This window comes from Equus caballus, chromosome 5 (assembly GCF_041296265.1).
Source record: "Equus caballus isolate H_3958 breed thoroughbred chromosome 5, TB-T2T, whole genome shotgun sequence".
Taxonomy (NCBI): domain Eukaryota; kingdom Metazoa; phylum Chordata; class Mammalia; order Perissodactyla; family Equidae; genus Equus; species Equus caballus.
In genome coordinates this window covers 25,097,287-25,124,373 of record NC_091688.1, presented here as the reverse complement: position 1 = coordinate 25,124,373, position 27,087 = coordinate 25,097,287, and the positions used below count along the sequence as shown (strand labels likewise).

Sequence of the window (27,087 nt, the reverse complement as noted above, 5' to 3'; positions counted from 1 at the left end):
GCCACTATCCTAAGTTCCTCAGAAGAGTAGGGGTTGGGGGTGGGATGGGGGGCATCGGGTGGGGTAGGCACAGTGTAGGGTGGGTTCAGGCCCTCCAAGTTTTGTCTCTTTTACAATCTCCTTACCATTGTGAGTTTTCAATTCTTTCAACATTCCAGCTAATAACGTTTGGACTAAACATCCACACACAGCCACCGTCCCCTCTCTTGAAGACAGATAGTAATTCTCAGAGAAACATAGACTAAATCCATTAAGAGGAAACAAGCTATTTTCATAACTGCCTCTTATCCTTCGGGAGCTTTGTGCTATGGCATCTGCACTTTGTTATCATGCAAGTCATCATTCTTTTTATTTCTCACGTCTCCTCCTTTTAAACTGTGCCCGGTGGGCTCTATCGGGAACGTTAGGGGCCCAGGGCAGGGTCCTGTGTCTGTTACAGGGAGGCAAGCTTTGAGATTATTGTTCACCTGAATTCTCAGCCAAGGGGTCTCATTCTCTTAAGCTCCAGTCTCGGGAAGAAAAGGGCTGATTTATTCCTATAGGGGCTCAGGTATGGAGACTCTGGGTTGCAACTACATCTTAGCCTTCTGTTTTTCACCCCTTTCACAATGATAGCAATCGCTGAAAGCAGGCAACTCAGAAAGGCAAATTGAAACCTTTCTCTATGCTATGGGAAGATTCATAGAAAAGTCAGTCTAGAAAGGGCAAAATGTTTCGTAAGCTACAGGGCAGATAAAAACAGCCAGGAGATTTCTGCAGTTGCTGATGGTGCCTATGGGGCCCATATCCCCATGAGAAAAATGGCCCTGAATGGGGAGCAGTGAAATCAGAAAGCTAATCGAGTAGTGAAAAGATTCTTTCAGAGAGGCCAAGAAAGGCAAGGATGGGAGAGGGAGGAAGAAAGCTAACTAGAAGAGCTTGTAAGCAAGATTTTCTCTGAACAAGTGCTTGAGTGAATGAATAAATGTTATATGAAATGGTATTATTGAAATTCCTGGTTCTTAGATTCTCAAGTCAATGCTCAAACTACGCAGAGCAGGAGAATGGGGCTGTGCCACCAGGGGGCAGCAGAGCCTCGTCGTGGAAACCAACCCAACAGGGCAAACTCTGATAAGATGACAGTATTAGGCACGCGCCTGGGAAAATGTATCTTTCACCTAATTTTTTTAGCATGTAAATTTACACACACAAGGTGAGGGACGTGTAGACAGAAGAGATGTTCTCTGTAATATAAGGCATGGAAATTTGCACACGTCAGTCATGAACAGGTAAAAGTTTACCTGTTAAAAGGCCTCAGTGCCTTAACTTGACGGCCATCTCTGATGGCATTTGGAGTTTCGGAAATCTAGACCCCGTTTATTTTTCTCCCATGTTTCTGTGGAACTCAGATCTTGAGCCGGGGCGAGGCAGGGGGACTGAGTTCTAGGGAAAGGCAGGACATAGTGTTTATTTGCTCAGGTTGGAGCCTGGGCCCACCACGTCTTCCTCTGAACAGGTTGAATTGTGCAGGGAGGGCTGGCGTGGGAGGGTGGGGAGGCTGAGTGTGGTAGGACCAGGGGGCTTTTCCTTCCTGAGGGCTGTGCCCCTATCCCGAGGGGAAGTGCCAGTGCTCGAATAGGGAACTTGCATGGTGGTGATGAGCAAGGACTCTGGAGGCCAACCCTGTCGTTAAAAGAATTTGAATTCCTGCTGTGCTTTGGCTTGAGAGCACTTAGTGAGTTACTTATCTTATTTGTGACTCAGTTTCCTTGCCAGTGAATCATAGTACCCTCCTCAGAGGATTGTTAAACAGATTAAATGATTTTACGTAGGTAATGTGGCTTGACACATAAACACTATGAAGTGTTAACTATTACTATTACTGTTGTTATTGTTAGCCAAAAAGCGTGCGGCAATTCTGGGGTAAGTTGGAGGAGGTTGTTGAGAGGATATGACCACCAGTTGACCCGTGAGCTGGACCTGGGCAATTGGAGGCTCTGTACTCCCCCCGCCACCTGACCTTGGAAAGTACGTGTTGCCCACGTCCAGCATTCCCACACTAGAGCTGTTTCAAGGATGCAGCCTTGAGAGAGTAAGGTGTTGTTGAGACCATCTGGACTGAATAAGTGACCAAACCCAGTTAAGGCCTCTATATAAACTTTTAAGATTCTGGCAGGTGGGTGCAGAGACCTACTCATCTTGTAGCTGCTAAGACAAGCCTCGTATGTAGCTTCCCTTGCTTATTAAAACTGCTACCTACCAATCTGGAGTGGTCTGGCTCTTTCTTCGGTCTCTCCTTGCTCTCTGTTTATGCCAGGCTGTTTCAGATTTCACCAAGAAAGCTCCAGAGGATGTGAACTAATATAAGTTTAGGCCAGAGCTGAGACCCTGGGTGTCCAGTCTGGTAGGTGGGCAGAGGAGCAGGGGATTCTGAGCAGGGGATTCTGGGCAGTGGCCATCCTTGGCCTCAGAAGAGACCGGTGTGCTGGTTTCATCTCTTTGGAAGAGAGACCCAAGCAGTTGCTGCAGGTCCAGGGGTGGGCCCAGCCCCTGAGTGGCTGGGGCTGGCAAGAGCTGGGCAGGCAGGCAGTGTCCCAGATCAACCGTTCAGGGTTTGAGCTAGGCTCTGGTTCTAGAAGGCACCTGGAATTATACTAATCGTAACAAATAATACTGACTGAGCACTTACTCTGAACTAGGCTTTATGTGTTCTAACTCATTTCATCCTCACAACAACCTTGGAGAGAGAAACTGTGGTTACCACCACTTTACAGATGGTAATATGGAGGCAAAGAGAGGCTAATAGGATACAGATTGGGGTGGAAGGAATAAAGACTTGAGCCTTGTCGCACTGACTTGGTGAACCCCACGGGAGGTAGAGAGAAGATGCGGTGTGGTCTGGTGGACATGCGGGTCTGGAGGCTCAAGCTGGCCAGACCAGGTCCCAGTCCTGTGCCAGCAGCATCAACTGCAGGTCCCAGTGGCTGTTCTGGCAGAGTCCACTGTCTACCACCGGCCTTGGTCTGGATGCCTGGGGAGGGGGCAGTGAGGGTCTGATTAGGGAATGATCTTTGGCAGGAGGGGTGTGGTCTGTGACCACAGGCTGGAGCGAAGCTCCCCCACCACAAAGGAGTAGGACTCCGGCTACGATGCCCTTGACCTGCGCACGGAGGTTGGAGCAGAGATGGCAGAGTTGAACAGTTGGCTCCGGGGAAGGCTTTTATTGGGTGCTCTCAAACATAGGTATTATTAGTGTGTGAAGGAAAAGAAACTTTCATCTTTGAGAACTGTCATCTTTAATCATCAGAGTATCTTTGAAAGCCTTCGCTATTCCTTTTTATGCAATTTGCATGAAATGAGGTTTTAAAATATAATGTTTTAAAATGCACTTTGCAGATGAGTTAATGCGTATTTTTTAGTGGAGCCTTAACTAAAAATTCCCATTGATGGCGGTTTCCAATGGTCTTCAGGTTGGCACTCCCCTAGGTTTGGAAGATCTCAAATGAAATGCTTTGCATGTGGATGAGAGAGCATCCTTGCTCATTAGGTGAGCAGTGTACAGCTTGTCTTTTCTTCCTGCTGGATCGACAAGGGACAAATGCTGAATTTTTTAAATAAAAGAGAGTCAACCAAATTGAAGGTATAAATGGACTGTAATAATGACTCAACTCTAAAGAAAGATGAATAACCGTTTTTTAAAGTAAAAGCAAATAGAATGAAAAATTGGATTGGTTTCCTTATGCTGTGTTTACTTGTACTGTTAAGGAATAGACATTTCTGTTACTCTGAATAAGGAGGCAGCCAGCATCAAAAAGGGAGCATTGCAGAGAAAAGTGCAGCCCTTCTGGTCCAGGGGTGGCGCATAATTATGCCTTACTCAACCTGGTAGGGAAGTTTTGCCCCGAGGAGAGTAGGTGGGTCATTACTGGGAAGCCAATCAGCCACAAAATGGCACCCCCTGTTTCTTCTTAATCACAGATATTTGTGTTGTTTTAGACTGCACATTGTTTGGGGAAGGAAGGGAGGGCCTCTGAACTGACCTTAAAATGTGATTGCCTGGAGCTCATAGGTGATTGGGTAGATGTATTTTCCTGATTGCCTGGAGGGGCTCCCCTCCCATCCAGCTGCTTCTCTGCTCCCTCGCATGGGGCTGCACACCGAGTGATGCTCTGAGGCCTCAGGGGCAGGTCTGGTCTTCGGGGGACTTGAGCTTGGGGTAGGCTTCTACTTAGGGGCCTACAGACCACGTGCAGAGTTGCTTATGTAGAAACTGGAGGCATTCACTTGTGGGAAGATTGTCTTCTGTCAATGCTGCTTTGGAGTCCATTTCACACATTCAGTCAGGGGACTTGCTTCCCTCTGAGAGTCTGGCACCAAGAAAGGCCTGTCCATTGGTCTGGAATGGTTTTGGTGCCTCTTCATGTCTTAGACTCCTTGATTGCTTTGGTGTGAACTCTTCCAGCCTCCAGAGACTGATGGACACTGTGTTCATAATCATTTCCTCATTTGCTGATTGTCATTAGGTCAAACTGAATTTGCTTTAGAGAGCTGGAAAAGGGTTGAGAATTAGCAAAGAGGAACTCAGTACATAGCTAAGAAAATCAACATATGAGTGTGGTGGGAATGTAAGGAGAAATAAAGAACAGGGCTCGCATGAGAGGGAGAGAAGAACACTTGCCATAGAGGTTGCTGGGCTTCCCGGGGAGATCCTGAAGCTAGGCATGTGTTTAGAAGAAGGGTGAAGAAATAGAAGGCCTTGCCTCACTTGCAGAGAGGACCAAAGTCTTCACAATATTGTAAAGTTGCATTACTTTTTCCCCTGATTAGAAAATAACCAATTGTTAAAAACAACCATCCAAAGATTACACTCACTGTCGCCAATTTGGTGTGTATCTTTCCAGCCTTTCATTATTTATGGACATTGATCAAAAACAATTTTCATGGCTACGTAATACTGAGGTGCACTCATGCGTTTCACTAATCCCCTACTGGTGGACATTTGGGTTATTTCCTTTTTCTTCTCATTTAAACAACACAGACATGAATGATCGGGCAGGTAGGTGTCTCTGCACTGAGGATTTTGGCTTGTAGCTCCACTGCTGAAGACTCTGTAGGGTCTTGCAGAGCGTGCGTGCTTGAGGTAAAGATTCAAATGAAAACCGCGCTCAGTTTGTGCTCAGAAAGGGGTCTGCATTGGGTTATCTAGTGCAGCTATGATGGCAGTCAGCTGTGATCCATACAAGTCTGTGAATGCTCATATTCCCAGTCTTCCTTCCTGATAACCCTTCCCAGCCAGCACTTCTGTCCAAACTGGCTTGATGAGTCCTTCAAAGCAGTTACTGTTGCTTCATGACAATGGAGGCTGCTGTGGCTGGGCAAATTATCTTCCTGAGGTGAATGGCAGAAAACTAAAGGAAAAAGGAAGTTCCTGTTAGTTTGATCTATTAACATTAAAAAAATTAAACCAGCGAGCTTTCCTTGCCATAGCTAATCAAGCAGATGGCAAAAGGGGAAAGCCATTTGTGCAGATTATTGTAATGCCGCTGAAACAGCCAGAATTTCTTAGCCTGGCTTCTTGCTGTAAGAGGACAGTTTGAGAAAGTGGTACTATGCACAGTCGAAAATGGAGTAAAAATAAATCCCCTGGCATACAGATCTCCCTTCTCCTTTAAGGGCAGTGCCTGTTACTCCTGGCTGCAGTGGGACCCGCTGTGCCTTGATGACAGAGGAAAGTGGAAGATAAGTTCCTCAGGATCACTCTCCCCCTAAGAGTGGGCCATTCTGGTTTATGTAATATATGAGCCCTAATTGTCAAATGCTAAATCAAGTCCATTTCCTCTGCCAGCTCACGTTTGCAGATTCAGCCTCATCATTTACGCATTAGCTTCACCTCTGCATTGCAAGGCAGCCTAATAAAATCTTGTCTGTGCAAGACCCAGAAAACTTACCCACTCCCTCTTGTTTTTCTGTGTTCGTCTAGTGGTGTAAGGCTGAAATTGAATTCACTTCAAATTTTATAGCATGCTCATGCATTTCCGAATCTATGGGTTCTAAACTGTTGTGCATCCCTGAACAATAGGCAACGAGGCGAGACTACAGAACCAGCCTACTGTGGGTGGAACTTTTTATGTTTTTGGTCTGTTTTGTCCACGCGTATTGAGTATACTCTGAGTAGTTTGTCTATATCTATGAATCATCCAAACATCCCTCTCTCACCTTTGGTGTTTGGCTCTGAACCGTCTCCTAATTCTGCCCTGTAGCTGGTAGCCTGGGATGTCACGCGGGAAGAATGTGAGGGTGCAATAGGAGGCATGTAATTATCAGATATTGACTACCGGTTATCCAGTGCTTTTTATATGCCAGGGCTGTACCTGGTACTTCATATACTTTATTATATATATTATCACAACAATCTTTTTCACTTTACGTGTGAGGAAACCAAGTCTCAGAGAGGTTAAGGAACTTGCTCCGGATCACACAGATGTGTGGTTTCTGCTAGAATCTGATCCCAATTCTGTCTGACTCTAAAGTCCGTGTTCTTAACTATTACACTGTGCCGCTTGCTAAGCAAGAGACTTGTCCTGTATGCTGTCCCTGTTTCTGTTTACTCTGCCTTGTTTCAGAAACAATTTAAGGTAAGTTGACACACTCACACAGAGTTTTTCCCTTGTTCTCAGGCTCTGTCTCTCATTCTCCCTTTCTCTTACTGGTCCTGTGCCCCTTCCTGACTTGGCTCTACTTATACCAGCCTGAGATGTGAGTGGGTGATGGATGAAGACAGGCAGGGTGACATCTGAGCCCAAAGTGACCCCAGCGTCCCGAGGGGTGCAGAACCCATCTCAGTCCTTGGCACTAAGCTAGCTTGTTGACTCCATCCTATTCTTACTCTGGGACAGAGTTTTCAAGCTTGGACATGACTTTTTCACCCAAGAACATTGAGTGTTCCCAAGGCAAACTAAACCAACCTGCTTTTAGTAGATTCAGCCATGGTATCGATTGGAAGTTTATTAAAAACATTGTCTAGGGGACTGTTTGAACGATTCAAGACATTAAGGCACAATCTAATGACTTCTTTGTTTCCACTTTAGATGCAGCAGCAAGAGCACTGCTCGCTGAAGGCCAACCTTCCCGTCCTCGTGCTGGGGCTGGGCCGCCTCCTCTGCTCTTGGTGGTTGGCGGAGCTGATGGTCCACCTCATGTACCTGCACGCCATCTACAGCAGCACCCCGCTCCTGGGCGCTGTCTCCTCTTGGACCTTAGGTAATTGTGGAAATGACTGTCAGTACAACAAGCTTCAAGACGTAGCTTCAGAGTGAGGCTGCACTGGGGCCAGAAGGGTGCAGTTGCTTTGAGCAAACCCTCTTTTTTTCAATCCCATTCCCCTTGTGGCCAAGGTGATGCATGTGTGAGGTGGCTGACAGAGGTGAAGGCTGGGCTTTGTAGTCTGGGAACCAAAGATGGTGGCAATCCCATTTCATAACGGAATCCTACAAAGCTTAGCTGGGTCTGCATCTTTCTGGGGTGGCCAGCACTGCCCTGGACAGGAAAGGGCAAGAGATGCTAGGGGCAGCCTTTGAGTCCCTGCTAAGCGGCAATGCTCCAAGACTGAGTTCTGCAGTTTTCCTTGTTGTTCTTGTATACAATATAAACAACAGAAAATCAAGATGAGCTTTAAAGTCAGACGGACGTAGGTTTGAATCTGAGTGCCACCAACCACTGGTGGGCAACCTTTGGCAGCTGGATAAAACTCTGCATCTTCATCTGTAAAAGGAGCAGACTTTGCAGGGTTATTTTGAGGATTCATTGAAACCATGAAGGTGAAGGGCTTACCTCATTAAGAATCTGGTAGGTAGAATAAGTGGTATGTGTGTGTGTATGTCCCTCTGTTGGTCCCTTCTTGTCTACCCATTTCTTTATATCTGCAAGTAGGTGAGGTCGAAGCCATTTCCTCAGCAGGGCACAGCCTGCAGTCTAGGACTTGTCTGTGGAGAAACCATTGTCTTTTTTCATCTGGCCAAAGCAGCAGAGGACAGGCCCCTTTGTGAAGTAAATCTCATTTCTTTGTTGGTGCTCCTTTCAAGAACTCCTGTGGTAGCTGAATTCAGCCCCGTGGTGTGACCTCCAGCCTGTAGCTCCAATGGGCAATGTGTGGTCTCTCGGCCAGATTAAGCTGCTCCTTGCTGAGGGCAGGAGTACAAACCTGTCTCCTGATCTGTGTGGATTTCTAATAGATTTAAAAAATCTTGATTGTCCTTGGTATCACACAGCCTTCATCAGAATGTTTTTAAGGAAGATTCCTTTTAGGATTGAAAAAATGTCGGGCTGTTTTAATGACGGTCTCTTTCCAAACAGATCTTTTTTATAGTTAGGGTAACTAATATTCTGAGGTTTTAACGATGTAGTTAGACAAAATGCAATAGGATTAAATGATGGCTTGTGCTAAATTGAATCCCAGTTGTACTGCATCCAAGTTAAGAGACTGTATCAACTGGGGTGATCTTAACGATGAGTAATGGAAAACACAACTCAAAATGGGGATTAAACAGTAAAGAAAAGCTCTAAGGTCAGCACGAGGGGCGGTAAATCCAGTGACTCAGAAAGTCGTCAGTGACCCATTTGCATATCTACATTCGGATTGAGAACTAACTGGAATCCAAGGAGCCGTCTGTGTGCACCTCCAATCCCATCACCTTCTCTCAGCCTCTGCACAAAGATAACCTGATTTTTGGGTTTATGATTCCCCTTTTTTTTCTTTACATTGACTTCATTTTTAGAGCAGTTTTAGGTTTACAGCAATATTGAGAAGAAGGTACAGAGAATTCCCATATATCCCCTGACCCACACACATGCACGACTTCCCCCGCTATCAACATCCCCACCAGAAGGATACATTTGTTACAATCGATGACTTGACACATCGTTATCACCAAAGTCCGTGGTTTACCTTAGGATGCACACTTAGTGTGGTACAGACTGTGGGTTTTGACAGATGTGTGATGACATGTATCTGACATTATAATATACTTAATAGTTTCACAGCCCTAAAAATCCTCTGTGCTCTGTCTATTCAGGCTTTCCTCCCTGATCTTCTTGCCCTAACGCCTAGCAACCACTGAACGTTTTACTGTCTCCATAGTTTTGCCTTTTGCAGAATGTCTTATAGGTGAAATCATGCAGTGTGCAGCTTTTTCAGATTGACTTCTTTCACTTCATAGCATGCATTTAAAGTTTTTTCATGTCTTTTAATGGCTTGATAGCTCGTTTCTTTTTAGCACTGAATAATATTCCATGGTCTGGATGTACCACACTTTATTTATCCATTCACCCATTGAAGGACATCTTAGTTGGTTCTAAGTTTTGCAACTATGAATAAGAATGCTGCAAACAGTCATGTGCTATTTTTTGTCTGGACATAAGTTCTCACTCGTTTGAGTAAATACCAAGGAGTGCAATTGCTGGATTGTATGGTTAAGAGTATGTTTATTTTTGTAAGAAACTGCCAGGCTGTTTTCCAATGTATCATTTTGTATTCCTACCAGCAGTGAATGAGTTCCTGTTGCTCCCCATCCTTGCTAGTATTTAGTGTTTTCAGTGTCCTGGATTTTGGCCATTCTGATGGGTGTATGGTAGTATCTGGTTGTTGTTTTAATTTGCAGTTCCCTGATGACATATGATGTGGAGCATCTTTTCATATGCTTATCTACCAACTATATATCTTCTTTGGTGAGGTGTCTGTTCAGGTTTTTTCTTCATTTTTAAATTGGATTGTTAATTTTCTTATTGTTCAATTTTAATGGTTCTTTGTATGTTTTGGATAATACTCCTTTATCAGATGTGTCTTTTGGAAATATTTTCTCCCAGTCTGTGGCTTGTCTCCTCATTCTCTTGACAGTGTCTTTCACAGAGTAGAAATTTTCAATTTTAATAAGTCCAGCTTATCAATTATTCCTTTTATGGATTGTGCCTTTGGTCTTGTATCTAAAAGTCATCGCCACATCCAAGGTCATCTAGGTTTTCTCCTGTATTATCTCCCAGGAGTTTTGTAGTTTTGCATTTTACATTTAGATCTATGATCATTTTGAGTTAATTTTCATGAAGAGTGTCAAGCATGTGTCTGGATTCCTTTTTTTGCATGTTGGTATCCACTTGTTGCTGCACCATTTGTTCAAGAGACTATATTTGCTCCATTGTGTTATCTTTGCTACTTTGGCAAAGATCAGTTGACCACATTTATGGGAGTCTGTTTCTGGGCTCTCTATTCTGTTCCATTGACTTTTGGTATATTCTTTTGCCAATATCCACTGTCTTGGTCACTGTAGCTTATAGTAAGTCTTGAAGTCAAATAGTGTCAGTCCTCCAACTTTGTTCTCCTTCAGTATTGTGTTGGCTCTTCTGGATCTTTTGTCTTTCCATATAAACTTTAGAATCAGTTTGTTGACATCCACAAAATAACTTGGTAGGATTTTGCTTTGGGTTGCATTGAATCTATAGATCAATCAGGGAAGAAGTGACGTCTTGACAATATTGAATCTTCCTATCCATGAGCATGGAATATCTCTCCATTTATTTAGTTCCTTGATTTCTTTCATCAGAGTTTTGGAGCTGTTCCTCTTATATACCTTGTACATATTTTGTTAGATATTTACATAAATATTTATTTTTAGGTGCTAAAGTAAATGGTATTGTGTTTTTAATTTCAACTTCCACTTGTTCATTGCTGATATATAGGAAAGTGATTGACTTTTGTATATTAACTTTGTATTTTGCAACCTTGCTACAATTGCTTATTAGTTCCAACAGGTCTTTTTTTGTTGATTCTTTGGGATTTTCTATACAGACAATTATGTCATCTGCAAATAAAAATCATTTCTTCCTTCCCAAAGTGTATACATTTTGTTTCATTTTCTTCTCTTATTGAATTATCTAGGACTTCCAGTATGGTACTGAAAAGGAATGATGAGAAGGAACATCCTTGCCTTTTTTCCTGATCTTAATGGGAAAGCTTCTAGTTTCTCACCATTAAGTATGATGTTAGCTATAGGTTGTTTGTAGCTGCTTTTTGTCCGATTGAGGCAGTTCCCTTGTATTCATAGTTTGGGAGTTTGTTTTTTTTTTAAATCAAGAATGAGTATTGGATTTTGTCAAATTTTTTTTTGCATCTGTGGATATGATCATGCAATTTTTCTTCTTTAGCCCGTTGAAATGATGGATTACATTAATTGATTTTCAGATGTTTAACCAGCCTTACATACTTGGGATAAATCTCACTTGTCATGGTGTACAATTCTTTTTATACTTTGTTGGATTTGATTTGCTAATATATTGTTGAGAATTTTTGCATCTATGTTTATGAGAGATGTTGGTCTGTAGTTTTCTTGCAATGTCCATGTCAGATTTTGGTATTAGGGTAATGCTGGCCTCATAGAATGAGTTAGGAAGTAATCGCTCTGTTTCTCTCTTCTGAAAGAGACTATAGAGTATTGGTATAATTTCTCCCTTAAATTTTTTCAGTTTGGGAAGGTTATTTATTATTGATTCGATTTCTTTAATAGATATGGATCTATTCAGATTGTCTATTTTTTCTTTTGTGAGTTGGCAGGTTGTATCTTTCAAGGAATTGCTCCATTTCATCTAAGTTATCAAATATGTGGGCATAGAGTTGTTCGTAGTGTTCCTTTATTAACCTTTTCATGTTGGTGGGATCTGTAGTGATGTCCCCTCTTTCATTCTGTGGTAGTAATGTATGTCTTCTCTCTTTTTTCTTAGTTAACTTGGCTAGAGATTTATTTATTTTATTGGTCTTTTCAAAGAAACAGCTTTTGGTTTCATTGGTTTTTTGTATTGATTTCCTGTTTTTAATTTTGTTGATTTCTGCTCTAATTTTTATTATTTCTTTTCCTCTGCTTACTTTGGATTTAGTTTGTTCTGCTTTTTCTAGTTTCCTAGGGTGGAAGCTTAGATTATTGATTTTAGCTCTTTCTTCTTTTCTAATATATGCATTCAATGTTACAAATTTCTCTTTAAGCACTGCTTTTGCTGTATGCCATAAATTTTAATAAGCTGTATTTTCATTTTTATTTAGTTCAAAATATATTTTAATTTTCTTGATTTCTTCTTTGAACTGTGTATTATTTAGAAGTGTGTTGTTTAATCTCCAAGTATTTTGAGATTTTTCTAGTTGTCCATCTATTATTAATTTCTAATTTATTCCGTTATGGTTTGAGAGCAGACATTGTATGATTTCTATTCTTTTAAATTTGTTTAGATGTGTTTTATGGCTCAGAATATGGTCTATCTTGGTGAATATTCCATGTGAGCTTGAGAAGAATGTGTATTCTGCTCTTGTTGGATGAAGTAGTCTATAGATGTCGATTATATTCAGTTGATTGATGGTGTTGTTGAATTTGACTAGGTCCTAAATGACTATCTGTCTGCTAGATCTGCCCATTTCTGATAGAGGGGTGTTGAAGTCTCCAGCTATAATAGTGGATTCATCTGTTTCTCCTTCCAGTTCTATCAGGTTTTGCCACATGTATTTTGACCCTCTGTTGTTAGGCGCATACACGTTAATGATTATTGTCTTCTTAGAGAAGTGCCTCCTTTTATCATTATGTAATGCCCCTCTTTATCCCTGACAATTTTCCTTTCTTGGAGGTCTACTGTGTCTGAAATTAATATGTTTACTCCAGCCTTTTGATTAATGTTAGCATGGTATATCTTTTTCTATCCCTTTACTTTTAATCTAAATGTGTCTTCATATTTTAAGTGGGTTTCTTTTAGACAATGTATAGTTGAGTCTTGTTTTTGATCCACTCTGACAATCTCTGTCTTTTAATTGGTGTATTTAGATCGTTGACATTTAAAGTAATTATTGATATAATTGGAGCAATATATGTTATGCTTGTTATTGTTTTCTATTCATTGCTCTTGTTTTTGTTCCTATTTTTGTCTTTCATTCTTTGTCTTTTGTGGTTTTAATTGGGAATTTTATGTCATTATATTTTCTCTTAGCATTTCATGTATATATCTTTTTTTAACTTTATAATAGTTATCCTAGAGTTTGCAATATACATTTGCAACAATCCAAGTCCACTTTCAGTTAACACTATACTGCTTCACAGGTAATGCAAATACCTTATAACAAAATAGTGCTAATTGCTAATTCCTCTCTCCCATCACTTGTATTATTGGTGTCATTCATTTTGCTGTAGTTGTAAATAAAACTGGAGTTGTAAACAGTGTTGCTTTTATTATTTTGAACAAACTGTAATCTGTTAGACCAAGTAAGAATAAGAAAAGGTTTTATTTTACCTTTACTTATTCCTTCTCTGATGCTCTTCTTTTCTTTATGTAGATCTGAGTGGGTTTCTGACCTATATTATTTCCTTGTCTCTGAAGAACTTTTTTTTTTTTTTAGCATTTCTTGCAAGGCAAATCTACTGGAAACAAATTCCACCACTTTTGTTTGTTGGAGGAAGTCTTTATTTCTCATTCATTTTTGAGGGATAATTTTGCAGGATATGGAATTCTAGGTGGTGGTTGTTGTTTTTCCTCTGAATGCTTTAAATATTTCACTCTACTCTCTTCTTAATATAGAAGAGAGCTGCATGGTTTCTAAGGAGAAGTTGGATGTAATTCTTGTCTTTGTTACTCTATAAGTTAGCTGAGGTTTTTTTCCTCTTGGCATAATTATTAAGAGCAACCTCTTTCATTCTCAAAAGTGTCATTATACAGTCACTTTAGGAATAGCCTTTTCTTTGTCAAACTATATCCTTACTCTATTCTGATTCAAATCCTGACTTAAAAGAGGAAACCTTTCATATTAACCCTTTCCAAATTTGAAAGTTCCTTTACTTTGAATTCCTTTTGCACTTGAGTATTTAGCATTTGAACTGTGTGATGTCATATTCATTGCTTCATTTGTTGATTGAGTACCAGGCATTGGACTTGGACCGAGGGAAGTAAAGATGAATGAGAAACAGTCTTTGTTCTCAAGAAGCTCATTCTAGAGAAGTCATACGTGAAGAACATTAGCTTTCTTTCATATATAGTTTTATAGTACCAAGACAGATGTCTGTAAAGATTCAGTGGGCAGAGGGCACAAAAGAGGATGAGGTTACTCCTCACCTTCCTGCTAATTCTGGAAAGAGGAGTGAGTCACAAAGGTTTTATAGAGGAGTTAATGCTTTAGTTGATTCTTTAAATAGGTGGACAGGGCTTGGAGGGGCTTGGGGACAAGGTTGAGGCTGCAACATGAACAAAGGTCCTTCTTGGTATGGGTTACTTTACTGCATTCAGGGAGCTGTGAGTTGTAAATAGGGCTGGATGCAGAGTCTAGGATATAGTGAGAGGTTCTGCCAAGGAAAACAATAAGGGGTTTTATTATGGAGAGCTTCTGGATCATGCTAAGGAGGATTTACTCTACCTTTTAGGTTATAGGGACCCATGGAAGTGTTTAAGCAGAGAGGAAATAAGATTAGATTTGTGGTTTAGAAATATCATTCTAATTGTAGTGCAAATTGTGAATCAGAGTAGAATGAGACTGGAAATAGGAAACTCTGTTAGAAAATGGTTCATCTCTTCATTCAGCAAACATTAAAGAGCAAGACAGTTCTTACATGCTTGACTGTTTGAATAAATTAGAAGCAGGATGAAGAGGACTGGAAGGAAGTAGGGGGTTGGAGAAGAAGGGAATGATGAGAGAGATGGAGGTATAGTCAATAGTATCTGCTCACCAGTGAGATATGGGGGATGACAGAGAGGGCAGAGTCTAGGGAATTTTCAGGTTTAGAGTTTAGGTGATGACAGACACTTTTATTTACCAAGAGCAGGGAATATAAGAGGACTAGGAGCAGATTTTAGGGAAGAAAAAAAGAGTCCAGTTTTTGACAAGTCAAATTTAAAATAGAACATTGAGTGGAGACATCTCTGCTAAGTTAGATATATGTGACTGGAGCTCAGGAGGGGGATTGGGGATGGAGAGAGACATTTGAAAGCCATCACATGCACGTAATAGTTGGGGCCATGAGATCGAAGGGATTTCCTAGAAAAATGTGTAGAGTGAGAATAAGGGAGGACCAAGTATAGAATTTGAGGGAATGCAAATGTTTAAGAGGGAAGCAGGAAAGGAGGAGCCAGCAATGAGTAAGAAGGAATATTAATAAATGAGGGAGGAAACAAATGGTTTTGTGAAAGTTTCAAGAAGAAAGAAATGCTCACTTTATCAGAAGTCGAAGAGAGGCCAAGTCAGAGGGGACTGAAGAGAGTCTGTTTCATTTTGGAAGTCATTGTTGACTTTGGCCATGGTTGACTTGGTCATTTTGGGGAGTGTAAACCAGGGTTGTAGAATAGTCAGAAGTGAGAAAATAGAGGCAGCAGCTGATACGCTGCTTCAGTTGTGTTAACTGGTCATGCCTGGAGTGTTCAGGAAGCTCAGATGGCCTTGCTCTGGCACAGCCCAATCAGTCTCGCCTACTTCCCTCTTTCCTTCTGGCAGACTGACCATCCCCCTGCCTTCCTCATGGTTTCCTTTCCTCCAGGGCTGCCATGGGATTGGGGTACAGCCTGACAAGGATCCCCTTTCTTTCTAGTGCACAGGCTTTCCCCAGCGGTAGGGTTTTGGGCTAATCCTTCTTGGGACATTCATAGAGATAACGAAAATAAATATCAGGGAGTTATAAGGCTTGCAAAGGCCATGGGGGCCTTGAGCCCTGGTCTGTAGTTTCTGTTTTCCTTCTGAAATAGTAAAGAGATCCTTTTATTCTGCCACTTTTGTTCTCTCAGTTGTAGAGTTCTTTCTTTTTCCACGATGGCCTTTTTTTCCATCCTGAAGTTGCAGATGAGTGTGAGGCAGCAGCACTGATAGAGTAAAAGAGGCCTCTTTGTCTCATGTGCAAGAAGATATACAACTGGGCTTTCATCTCCCAGCATCTCAGGACTGAGTGACGTTCTACCCTGCCCAGAAATGATGCCTTCTGAACACTCCCAGGTGGAGTGAAAGCTGCTTTAGAGAAGGAACTATGCCACCGCCCTTGGTGTCTGTCTCCTTCCGAGTTCAGCACAGAACAGTGCCCTGCAGAGGTGCCTAATGAGCACTTCATATGCACGTTCGGGTGAAGAAAATAAATTTTATAGGGACTCTGCCTATCGAATGCCATTAGGGTGATGTTAATGTGAGTGACTAGATATCCAAGCCCGTGATTGATCCAAGATTTTGTGTAAGGTGCCAAAGGGAAATAATGTACTTTGTTATTTTTCCAAAAAGTGATGATTGCAGAGTTAACAGGAATAGGGATGTAAATAGAGGTTGTTTACTGTGGGATTCATTTGATGTGGTTAATCAAACAATGAGGATATTCACAAACTGTGGAAGGTATTAAGTCCTCTCCTGGCAGGGATGGAAAAAGCAGTGGTGGCTGGGTTGGCTGTCAGAGCTCAAGTGGTACTCACTGTAATTAAGAGGACATTAGGAACTCCATGGCAACGGGTGACATTTGATTTTCTTTCATTTCCTTTAATACTCTCCTGGAGATGTCCAAATAAAATTTCGTTCCCTTTTATTTTATCCCTTCTCAGGGAGATGTTGATTTCTTTTCCCTACTACATCAATTTCCAGTGAGGTTTAGAGCTGTTATAATCAGCTTCTCAGGTGGATGCCAGGCTCCAGGAAGGTTTGCCACATGAGCACGAGTGCTCTGAGCTTTAGGGACTGTGGGTGGTGCCCATGCCAGGTTGTGCCAGCCCTGAATGGGGCCACCTCTGCCCACTCTGAGACCCTTTCAGCACCTCCATTTGACATATCTTTCTGAGAGGATAGAACTTTAGAGAACACTAGCATTTAAGAGGCAGACAGAAAAGGAGGAGCCGAGATATTAATAAATGAAGGAGGAAACAAGTGGTTTTATGAAGATTTTGAGAAGGCAGTAATGCTGAGTTTATCAGAATTTGGAGAGAGGCCAAGTCGGAGGGACTGAAGAGGCTCTATTTCATGTGGCAAATGAGAAGTCACTGTTGACGTGAATCATTTTGAGGAATATAAACCAGCATTGTTAGAATAAGGCAGCAGTGAGAAAACAGAAGGGGTTTCAGGGAAACTTTAAACGTGTCTGCTGAAACCACCTAAAAGCAATCAGAAAGATAGTGGGAAAGGCAACAGGAACTATAGCTTTCTGGAGGCTGAATGAGGGTGAATTCTATTCCCATGCAGAAATTTATAGGAAGAGCATGCTGAGCAGCAACTTTCCATGTTTGTTGAGTTCAAACAAGATTTAAATTAAAGCAAGGAGACCTTAGTAGAGATAGTCCTCAAGTGGTAAGTGGTATACCACAGACTGATTATCTTCAAGAAGATACACAGCTGTCCCTCATGGAGCTCAAACATGCATATCTCCTTCCCCAGAGAGGAATGACTCATCAGTAACTGCCTGCGAGTCCAAGTCCAGGCTCGCAGCAGGGCGTCCATGCCTCCTTGAGTTCTGTCATAATGTTAACATTCTGTAACTGTGGGCTCAGTTGTAGAGTTAGCCACCACCAACACACTTTGTGTTAAAGAGTAGTGGAATGGTATGGGAATGAAGGGGAATATTAGTTAAAACTTATATGTAAATGCATTACATGGCAAATAAGGAAAATGGGTAAATGTTTTAGAGCTAGTTCTGATCAGAGGACTTAAGACTTTTCTCCTCTACTTCCCCTTCTTGCCTTCAGTCGGTACCTCAGTTATTTGGGGTTCTTTACCCAGTGATGTGATCCAAATTGCCATTCCCAAGGGCTCTGAGCCCTTGGTTCTATGTCTGTTTGGCTGCTGTGGTCCTCCATTAACTCACCAGTACACACAGCAATAGTAAGAGGTACCCCATACGGTCCCTACGTTCCATCCGTACTCCTTCCTGCCTTGCATTGTGTAGGAATAATTCATTTTCCCTTTGATAGTGAGGGTTAATCTTCCCAGATAACTACCATTACCCCTCTTTACTTGTTTGCCTAGTTCCATGAGGAACCCCAAATGGCTGGGTAGTAGTAGCTTTTGATTGAGTGGGATCGTTGTGTGTCCCTAGATGGAAGTGTTTCTTTGCTGGGTGGTAATGCCTCTGAACAAGTAGATCAGAGTTGCAGGGATGGGAAGCAGCTATTGTAGAAGTCGATTAATAGGTGTAATAGTGAGAAGGGCCACTCCCATTTCCATGCCCTGGATACTGACTCTACATATTTAAGCTATGGGCAAGAGCACCATATGTAGTTTGCTGGTTCAGAGCACTTTCGACATGCTGTGGGACAGCACCTGAACATCACAGGCAAGGGCAGCATCCAAACGTCATAAGACAGTATTTTTCATCTGGTGCCATATTGAAACTGTTGATAGACTGACTAGTCTGTAAGGCCAGCTGCTTCTGGATGATGGCATAAGGCCAGTGAATCCCATAGTATAGCCCATTGTGTTATTCCATTTACTACAAAGTGAGGTCACTAGACAGAAATGATGTTATGTCTGGTAACATGACAGTGAATAAGACAGTTAATAAGTCCGTAGATGGCAGTGTAGGAAGAAGCATGTGGGTATAGAAAGCAAATATACACCCAGAATAAGGATAACTCTCTGGCCCCTCCAAGATGGAAGGGTCTGACACCAGAGTGGAGGCTGGCAGGTTAGACACTCAGTAGTGGTGATAGCCAGGTTAATTTTGGTGAAGGGCAGTCCATGTTGTTGATCCAATGCAAAGGCTTTAATGCTGCCACTGTGGCCACTTTGGTCATAAGCCTTTGAAAATTATTGGAATGGCTGTGGAAAGAGGCTGGCTGATATGCACAGAGCACGTCACTTTTTATTGACAGCAGCAGGGCTCTTTGAGTATTTACATGGGTCACAAATGTTCTCATTGGATTCATCCTCTTCCTCAAAATCCCCTTATCAACACTCCTCCAAGCTTACCGTGGAGAGCCATCAGTGAGCAGAGCTTGTTTTTTCCTCCTTTATCAAATCCTCTTGGCGCCTTAGGTGTGGGATGGGAGAAGGATGGCAATTAGCAGTAATCAGCATACTGGGAAGATGAGATCTCTTTTCCTGCAATGTATTTATGACTTCAGGATGCTCTCTGTGTGTGTGTGTATGTATGTATATGTGTGTGTGTGTGTGTGTGTGTATGTGTATGATTCCATTGATGGAGTGCTATCGGGCACACCTGCTTTTATGACTAGATCCAATAACTCCCAGTGTATAAAGGATAACTCAGGTAGCATGGTCTCTGGTGCCCTGTGGTTAGGCATAGCTTATCTGCTAAATGATGAGTCAAAGCAGCGTGCCCAGCTGTGTATACATTGCCTCCAAATTCCAAAGACACTTACAAAAATTGGGCCTCTTTCTTAGGGCTAAGTGGCACAAGGTGGATCTGTTTGTCCTTTATTTGGATCTTGACCCCAGAGAAACTTCTCTAAGGTGACTCAACCCTATATTCTCTTTTATTTCTGGTATGCTTGTATCTTACTAAGACTTCTGGTATACCTGGAACTTCTGGTTTTATAGGTCCTATGAGCGTGATTCTACTAATGTACCAAACCAACTTCAGGTCTTCTGTGAAGGTAGGCCAAACTTGTTTCCTATAGATGAATTAGGGACACAGAACTGGAGAGCGTAATATTACCCTGAGCCAACACTATAGGGGTGTACTTCTATCTCAACCAAGTTAAAGTATACTCCTTTGGATATTCTCTGGTTATTAGGAAAGAAAAAAATTTTCCAGTTTCAGAGCTGAAAATCAAGTGCCAGGGGCTGTGTGAATTTGCCCCAATATATCACATCTAGAAGAGCATCTGTAATTGGAGTCCCTAACTGTATTACGTATACAATATTGCATAGTCATTCTCCGAGGCCCATTCATCTCTTGCGCCTGCCAGACTGGCAGTTTAAATGGGGATGTGATTAGAATCATTTTACTTACTTCCTTTGGGTCTTTTGATGTTAGTCTGTAGTTTCACCAGAGATGCCATATTGCTCTTGGGTTACTATTTTGATAGGGAGAGTAATGCCTGTATCTTCTACTTCCTACAGTAAGATGTGGGAGGAAGGGTGGGGATTCTTCTAGTTCTTTCCTCAAGGACTCTGAAAATAACCACAGATGGATTTGGGGTCCTACTGGACCTACTGTGAAACAAGCTCAGGTCAAAAGCCCATCTACCAATTGCCCTCATTTGCTCCCACTCAGACTCATGGACCAGAATGACATTTGGGGTTCCTACATGTTAATGTTAACTTAGAGACAATATTCAATGACTGCCCAAGTTCTGGATATATTACTTTCTCTAGGAACACAGTTATCCTAGTAAATAACTTAAGTCTCTTTGGGGAACCTTAGGAAGAAAAGGACTCATATTATGTACTGTGGTATTGTTGTAGTTTTTCTTATGGTAAGTTGGCCTTTCCTTCATTCAAGGGGCTTTAGATCTGTCAATTGACTCAGCTCATGGATTTGAGTGAAGGGTTGTAACTATTGTGGTCGCTTGTCAGGTCTCTGATCACTAAGGCTTGATTTTTTTCCAGCTATACATATAATTATAACAGTAGTAGTAATGGTGATAGTTAACATTTATTGAGTACTTATTCTCTACCAGACGTTACCTTAAGACCTTTACATATATCAACATATAATTCTCACAGCAACCTTATGAGAGGTGGTAGTTTTTTCCCTATGTTACAGGTGTCCCATGGACAGAAACTTGTCCAAGGTAAGTGGTGTAAATCTCTATCTGCCTAAGCTCTGAGGACCTCAAGATCTGTTACACTTCATCAGAGATTCCTGTGGATCAGAGCATTGTGACTATTGAGCTGGCCACATGGCTTACCGTGGTAATTATGCCCACTTTGCCTTGGGGGTTAGTGCCACTATTTAGTCTTTATCACTGCAGGGATCTGGTCTGCACATTGAAATAAAGAATCTCATTGTCTCCTAACAGCATCCCCAGCTCACAGAGAATGGCCCTGGCAGCACATTTCAGAGATGCTTGCACTCATCTCACTAATGTATTTCTCAAAGTCTTGGTGAAGGGCGTGTCTTCTGGGCTTTCTTGGGGACATAGTTAGGGGATGGGTTAGCAGGTCACACGTGATAAATCTACCCTGACATTCTTATCTCCTGAAATGATTCTATTACTTCCTTTATGATTTCCTGAAGAATTTCTGGCATGGCAGCCCCATAAGTATGGGGACTTGCAGTGGCTGGGTTTCCAAATTCTCAAACAATTAACACCATTCCCAGCTGCTATAGCTGGCATATGAAATCCTGAATTGCTAGTAAGTGTACCCATACCGATAAATCCACCCACCCAATGTAGCATTTGTTCTTTTCTCCTCTGTCTAGAGTCCTCAGAATCCATTCTCCCACATACTGATCAGATTTCTGTCAACATAAAGTAGCAAAATCTTGTAGTTCTTTTGGAGTGAAAGCCTTGTAATAGGCTCGTTGGGGCACCCTAGGGTCCATCTAAGATAGTGAGGAGCAGTAGGAAGAAGGGATGAGGAAAATTGGCTTCTTTTGCATAGTAATTCCCTCAAGTGACTTCATTAACAGAGTCTTCAGGCAAGACCAGATCAGCTTTATCTCACAGGGAAGAGGGGCTGCTGCTTCTGACAAAGGATGCTCACTAATGTTTGGGGGTTCAGAATATTCCAAGTCATCATAAATCTCCATTTTAGTTCTCAGGAATCCCACTCTTTATAGATTGGTACCCTAACCTTTGCATTAGATAAGCTTGCAAGGGTGAGAATTCAGTCGACATGATAATTTGATAAATTTAAGGATCAAACTTTTTGGTTGGTTTTGGCTTTCTCACCTCTATGACTGCGAGAGGTAGAAGATTTTTTTTTTTTTGGCAGAGTAATAGAATGTCCCTGGATTTCAGTCCATTGCATAAGCTGAGAATTTAGGAATCTGAGCCTGTCCTTCTCTTCTTACTTTGCTGTTAAAGCTCTCCATGGCAGTGGAAAGCAAGTAGCTTACACCATATTTCTTGCAGTTAAAGGACACCGTGCTCTTAGTTGTGGTTTGGGTTCCCCCGGGAGGCTAGCTTGCAGGTGGTGATTAGGCAGTTCTCTTGGGATTAACACCTGTGGAAGGAAAAGGAAGGAAGCAGGATTGGGCAGAGGGAAAATTGAGCTGTGAGGCAGTCTTAATGGAAGCTTCAGTCGATCCTGTAGGGAGTTCTGAAGGTGGAGTGATTCTCAGAATTGTCTCAACTAGAATGAAGGGGACAAGCTTTTATACTCAGGGGTAAATTAGTCATTGGATTTGGGCTGCCCAAGAAAGGGGTGTGGCCTTGGGCAAGGCAGCTTTCTTGAGCTAAGGCAGTCCCCAAAGAGGCTAACAGCTGAGGGTTGCAAGTGGTCATACTTTCACCAGCTGGATTATAAACGTTTCATTCCTGGAGGAAGATCTGAGCAGTATATCATAGCATCCACCACAATAGTGTTCTGTGGAAGTGTCCACTTGGTCGGGTGACCAAGAGCCTTGCCTTTAATGGCTGCTTCTTTCTAGGTGACCACAGGCAATAATCATTAACAGTTTCAACACTGTGTGCCTAGAACTTCCAGTTTCCCTGTTTATTTCTAGTCTTAAGCCCCAAAAAACCCAGATAAACAAATCTAGTTTCCTGAGATTTCCCCAAGGGTGTGATGCCTACAGCTACTCTAGTATCAATTTCTTAATGAGTTTCTTTCTTGGAAGTAGCAGAAACCAACTTTGGATGATTTATGCAGAAAACCAAATGCAGTAAAGAGAAAATGGGTAGCTCAGAGAATCGCAGGGAGGGCTGGAGAATCGAATTCAGAGCTATGCAGCCAGGAATCAAACCCCTACTTACGCCACAGAACTGATTCTATGAGGATGCCCCTGCTCCTACTGCAGCCAGTGTTTTGGCTGGTCTCTGTAGCCTACACTGTCAACACCACTACTGGCCACTGGGTGCCACCATTAACACCATTAGTACCACTGCCACCAGAGTGTCCCTATCTGATTGGCAGAGTCTAGATGAATTACTAGGGAGTCTTGGGAAGCAAGTATCTGATATTTTCCACTTCTACGGTAGAAAGAAGCCTGCACCGACTACAGAGACTCATAAGAAGGGGAATTCCCTGAACACAGGAGGGGATTTAGATGCTGGGCAGCCAAAAGTAATTACAAATATTCAGTATATCATTAAAACAACAACAGCAAACCAACTTGACCACTTGCTCCTTACCTAGTCACCATCCTATCTTTTTTCTCCAATCCAACAGTACTAAGCTATTGCTTACATTTTCACTCTAGAAGATGTTAATTTAACTTTTTTATACCTCATCTCCACTATGCATAGGCATACTTCTCATCCTCCCATCCTTCTAATATTTTCAATTCTGGTTAGATTAGTATGTAGTACTTACATTATATGACAATCTGAGTTATGTATTTACCATGGTTACTCTTTTTTTACTGCAGAATTTTTTAGTTTCCATGAAGCTGATAATTGACTTTTTTGTTTGGTTTTCTATATATTCATCATTAATCAATCCCTTCATTTCCCCCCAGCTGTGTACATCTCCTTTGAGTGTGTTAACAGAGACTGGGTATTCTATTAATTTTATCTTTAAGTTTTGTCTGGGGCCTTCATCCTGTTTCCTTCTGGATCTGTTGATTTCCAAGCCTTGCTACATAACCATTGAGAAGGAAAATTCCTTTCTTCATTATCCTGAGGATTCTCTTTCCCTCTTTCTTGTGCTGGAACCTTGTTTCCTAGAGCAAATGCGTTCTTTGAGTTACTCCCCTATTGTAGCAAAGCACATCCTCCAGTGGCTTTCTGAAAAAGGATGTGTAGGAGGTCAATTTTTGATACCCTGTGTGTCTGAAATTCTCTGTTCTGCCCTCCTGATCCTCTATAGCTGTAGCTATAGCATTCAGAGTTGGAAATCATTTTTCCTCAACAGATTTTTGAGAACATTGCTGCATTATCTTCTAGCTTATGGTGTTCCAGTTGTGTCCGATGTCATTCTTTTTCTTGAGATTCTCCTTTCTGTAAGCTTTTAAAGTCTTCTCTTTGTCCAAAATGTTCTAAAATTTCATAATGCTATATCTTGGTTTGGGACTATTTTCATCCCTTGAACTGCACACTCAGAGGCCCTTTCAAAAAAGAAAGTGATTTTCTTTAATTTTGAGTAATATTCTTGAATTATTTTGCTAATAATTTCCTCATTTCCATTTCTTTTTAAAGTTCTCTTTCTCTGATGCCTTTCACTGAGTTGTCGGATATCCTGGACAGGAGCTCTAATTTTCTAATGCTTTCTCTCCTATTTTTCATCTTTTTATTTTTTTTTCTGTTTGGGTTTCATCTGTTTTCTGGGCTAATTTTTCAACTTTCTTTTCTAACCTATTAATGTATTTTTAAAATTTTGGCTTTATGCTGGGCTGGTGGTACAGCAGTTAAGTTCACACGTTCCGCTTTGGTGGCCCGGGGTTCACTGGTTCTGATCCTGGGTGCAAACGTGGCACCACTTGGCGAGCCATGCTGTGGCAGGCATCCCACATATAAAATACAGGAAGATGGGCACGGATGTTAGCTCAGGGCTGGTCTTCCTCAGCAAAAAGAGGAGGATTGGGGCTGGCCGCGTGGCCAAGTGGTTAAGTTCGTGCGCTCTGCTGCAGGTGGCCCAGTGTTTCATTGGTTCGAATCCTGGGCGCGGACATGGCACTGCTCATCAAACCACGCTGAGGCAGCGTCCCACATACCACAACAAGAAGGACCCACAACGAAGAATATACAACTATGTACCGGCGGGCCTTTGGGGAGAAAAAGGAAAAAAATAAAATCTTAAAAAAAAAAAAAAGAGGATTGGCAGCACATGTTAGCTCAGGGCTAATCTTCCTCAAAAAAAAAAATTTTGGCTTTGATAGTTTTAATTTTCATGATCTCTTTTTTGTTCTTCAAATGCTGATCTTTTATAGTGTTGTATTATCATGGCTTGTGGTATTTTCTCTTATTTCACTGATGATGTTAATTAGGTGTTTGGAGGGAGCATTTCTTCTCTTTGCTTTGCCTTTTTCCCCAGGTTCCTGTTTTCTCCTTTGTTTCCTTGGTCTCTGTCTTTCATATTAATAATGACTGGTGACCCTTGGTCATTCTTTTTCTTTTTTTTTGAGGAAGATTAGCCCTGAGCTAACTGCTGCCAATCCTCCTCTTTTTGCTGAGGAAGACTGGCCCTGAGTTAACATCCGTGCCCGTCTTCCTCTACTTTATATGTGGGACACCTACCACAACATGGTGTACCAAGCGGCTCTGTGTCCGCACCCGGGATCCAAACCGGCGAACCCCGGGCCGCTGAAGTGGAACGTGCGCACTTAACCACTGCGCCACTGGGCCGGCCCCTGGTCATTCATTTTTGGGAGTGAGGCTCTTAAAGGGTGGAGTAGAGTTTCTTTCTACTGACTGTTGTATCCCCAGTTAAGCTGCATATAGTAGAAGCCTGACTACAGTAGCACAACCACATAAGCATTTATTTTTCTCACGGAAGAATAAGCGAAAGGGTGAGCAGGTCAGTGTTGGTGTAGCTGCCCTAGGAAGTTATCAGTGACCCAGGCTCCTTCCAGCTTTCTGTAGCTTGTGGTCTCAAGCTGGCTTCACCTTTAGGCATGACGTTTGCATTCCAGGGAGGAAAAACTAGGAAGACGAAAAGGTTAAAGACAAGTTTCAAATCATTCTTTATCTTTTGTTGGAAAAACAATAGTTTTTTCAGAAGCCCCATGAAATAGAAAATTGCTTACATTCTTACTGGACAAATATGGGTCATGGCTGTACCTAGGTGCAAAGCATTCTGGGAAGGTCACTATTTTTAAGAGGGCACATTGCTACTTGAGCAAAATCAAGATTTTATTAGGAAAAAAAGACAAATGGATGTTGGATAGGCAAGTGGCAGTGTCTGCCACACCAAGCATAATATCTGGCACATAAATATCTGACAAATGGAGAATGGGGCAAATTTACAGAGCATGGATATTCATAAGCCAAGAAACAGACATTTAAAAGTAAACATGTGGTGCTTCAGATCACTAATTATCGGGGAAATGCAAATCAAAACCACAATGAGATATCCCCTCACCCCTGTTAGAATGGCTCTCATCAAAAAGAAGAGAGAGTGTGTTGGAGATAACATGGTGTGGAGAAAAGGGAACCCTTGTGCACTGTTGGTGGGAATGTAAATGGGTGCAGCCACTATGGAAAACAGTATGAAAGTTCCTCAAAAAATTAAAAATAGAATTACCATGTGTTCTAATAATCCCACTTCTGGGTATATATCCAGAGGAAATGAAAACAGGATCTCAGAGAGATAGCTGCCCCTCCATGTTCATTGCAGCATTATTCACAACAGCCAAGAAATGGAAAAAACCTACATGTCCTTCAATAGATGAATGGATAAAGAAAATGTGATATATGTGTGTATGTATATATATATATATATACATACACACACACGCACGTGTACTTACACATACACACACTGGATTATTTTCAGCCATGAGAAAGAAGGAAATCCTGCACTTTGCTACAACTTGGATAAAACTTGAGGGCATTATGCTAAGTGAAATCAGTCAGAGAAAGACAAATACAGTATGATCTCACTTATATGTGGAATCTAAAAAAGCCAAATGCAGAGAAACAGAGTGGTGGTTACCAGTGGGTGGGGGAATGGGGAGATATTGGTCAAATGTTACAAACTTCCAGTTACAAGATAAACAAGTTCTGGGAATCTATTGTACATCATGGTGATTATAGCTAATAGTACCATATTATATACTTGAAAGTTGCTAAGAAAGTAGATCTTAAATGTTCTTACCACAAAAAAGAAATGGTAATTATGTGACAGGATGGAGATGTTAGCTGATGCTATATGTGTAAATCTGTCAAATTAACGTGTTGTACACCTTAAATTTACACAGAGTTATATGTCAATTATATCTCAATAAGGCTGGAAAAAATAAACGTGGGATTAATTGTGAGACAACACCATGGGAAATTAAAAATTCTTTGTATTTTTGCAACTATAAATATAAATTAGAGTGTATTCTCTTGGAAAATGCCATAGACTGAAGAAAA

General features: G+C 41.7%; 1 protein-coding gene across 18 annotated transcripts in view; it reads left to right on the top strand.

The window, feature by feature from the left end:
• HHAT (hedgehog acyltransferase) overlaps positions 1-27,087 on the top strand; it is a 310,500-nt gene that overhangs the window by 73,852 nt on the left and 209,561 nt on the right. For all 18 annotated transcript variants that reach the window (XR_011438569.1, XM_070266753.1, XM_070266748.1 and 15 more), the window contains one exon: positions 7,068-7,239. Coding sequence is in view for 17 of the 18 variants with exons in the window: in XM_070266753.1 (XP_070122854.1) it covers positions 7,068-7,239 (172 nt within the window). In the remaining variant the exon portion in view is untranslated. The remainder of the gene's footprint in view (positions 1-7,067; positions 7,240-27,087) is intronic.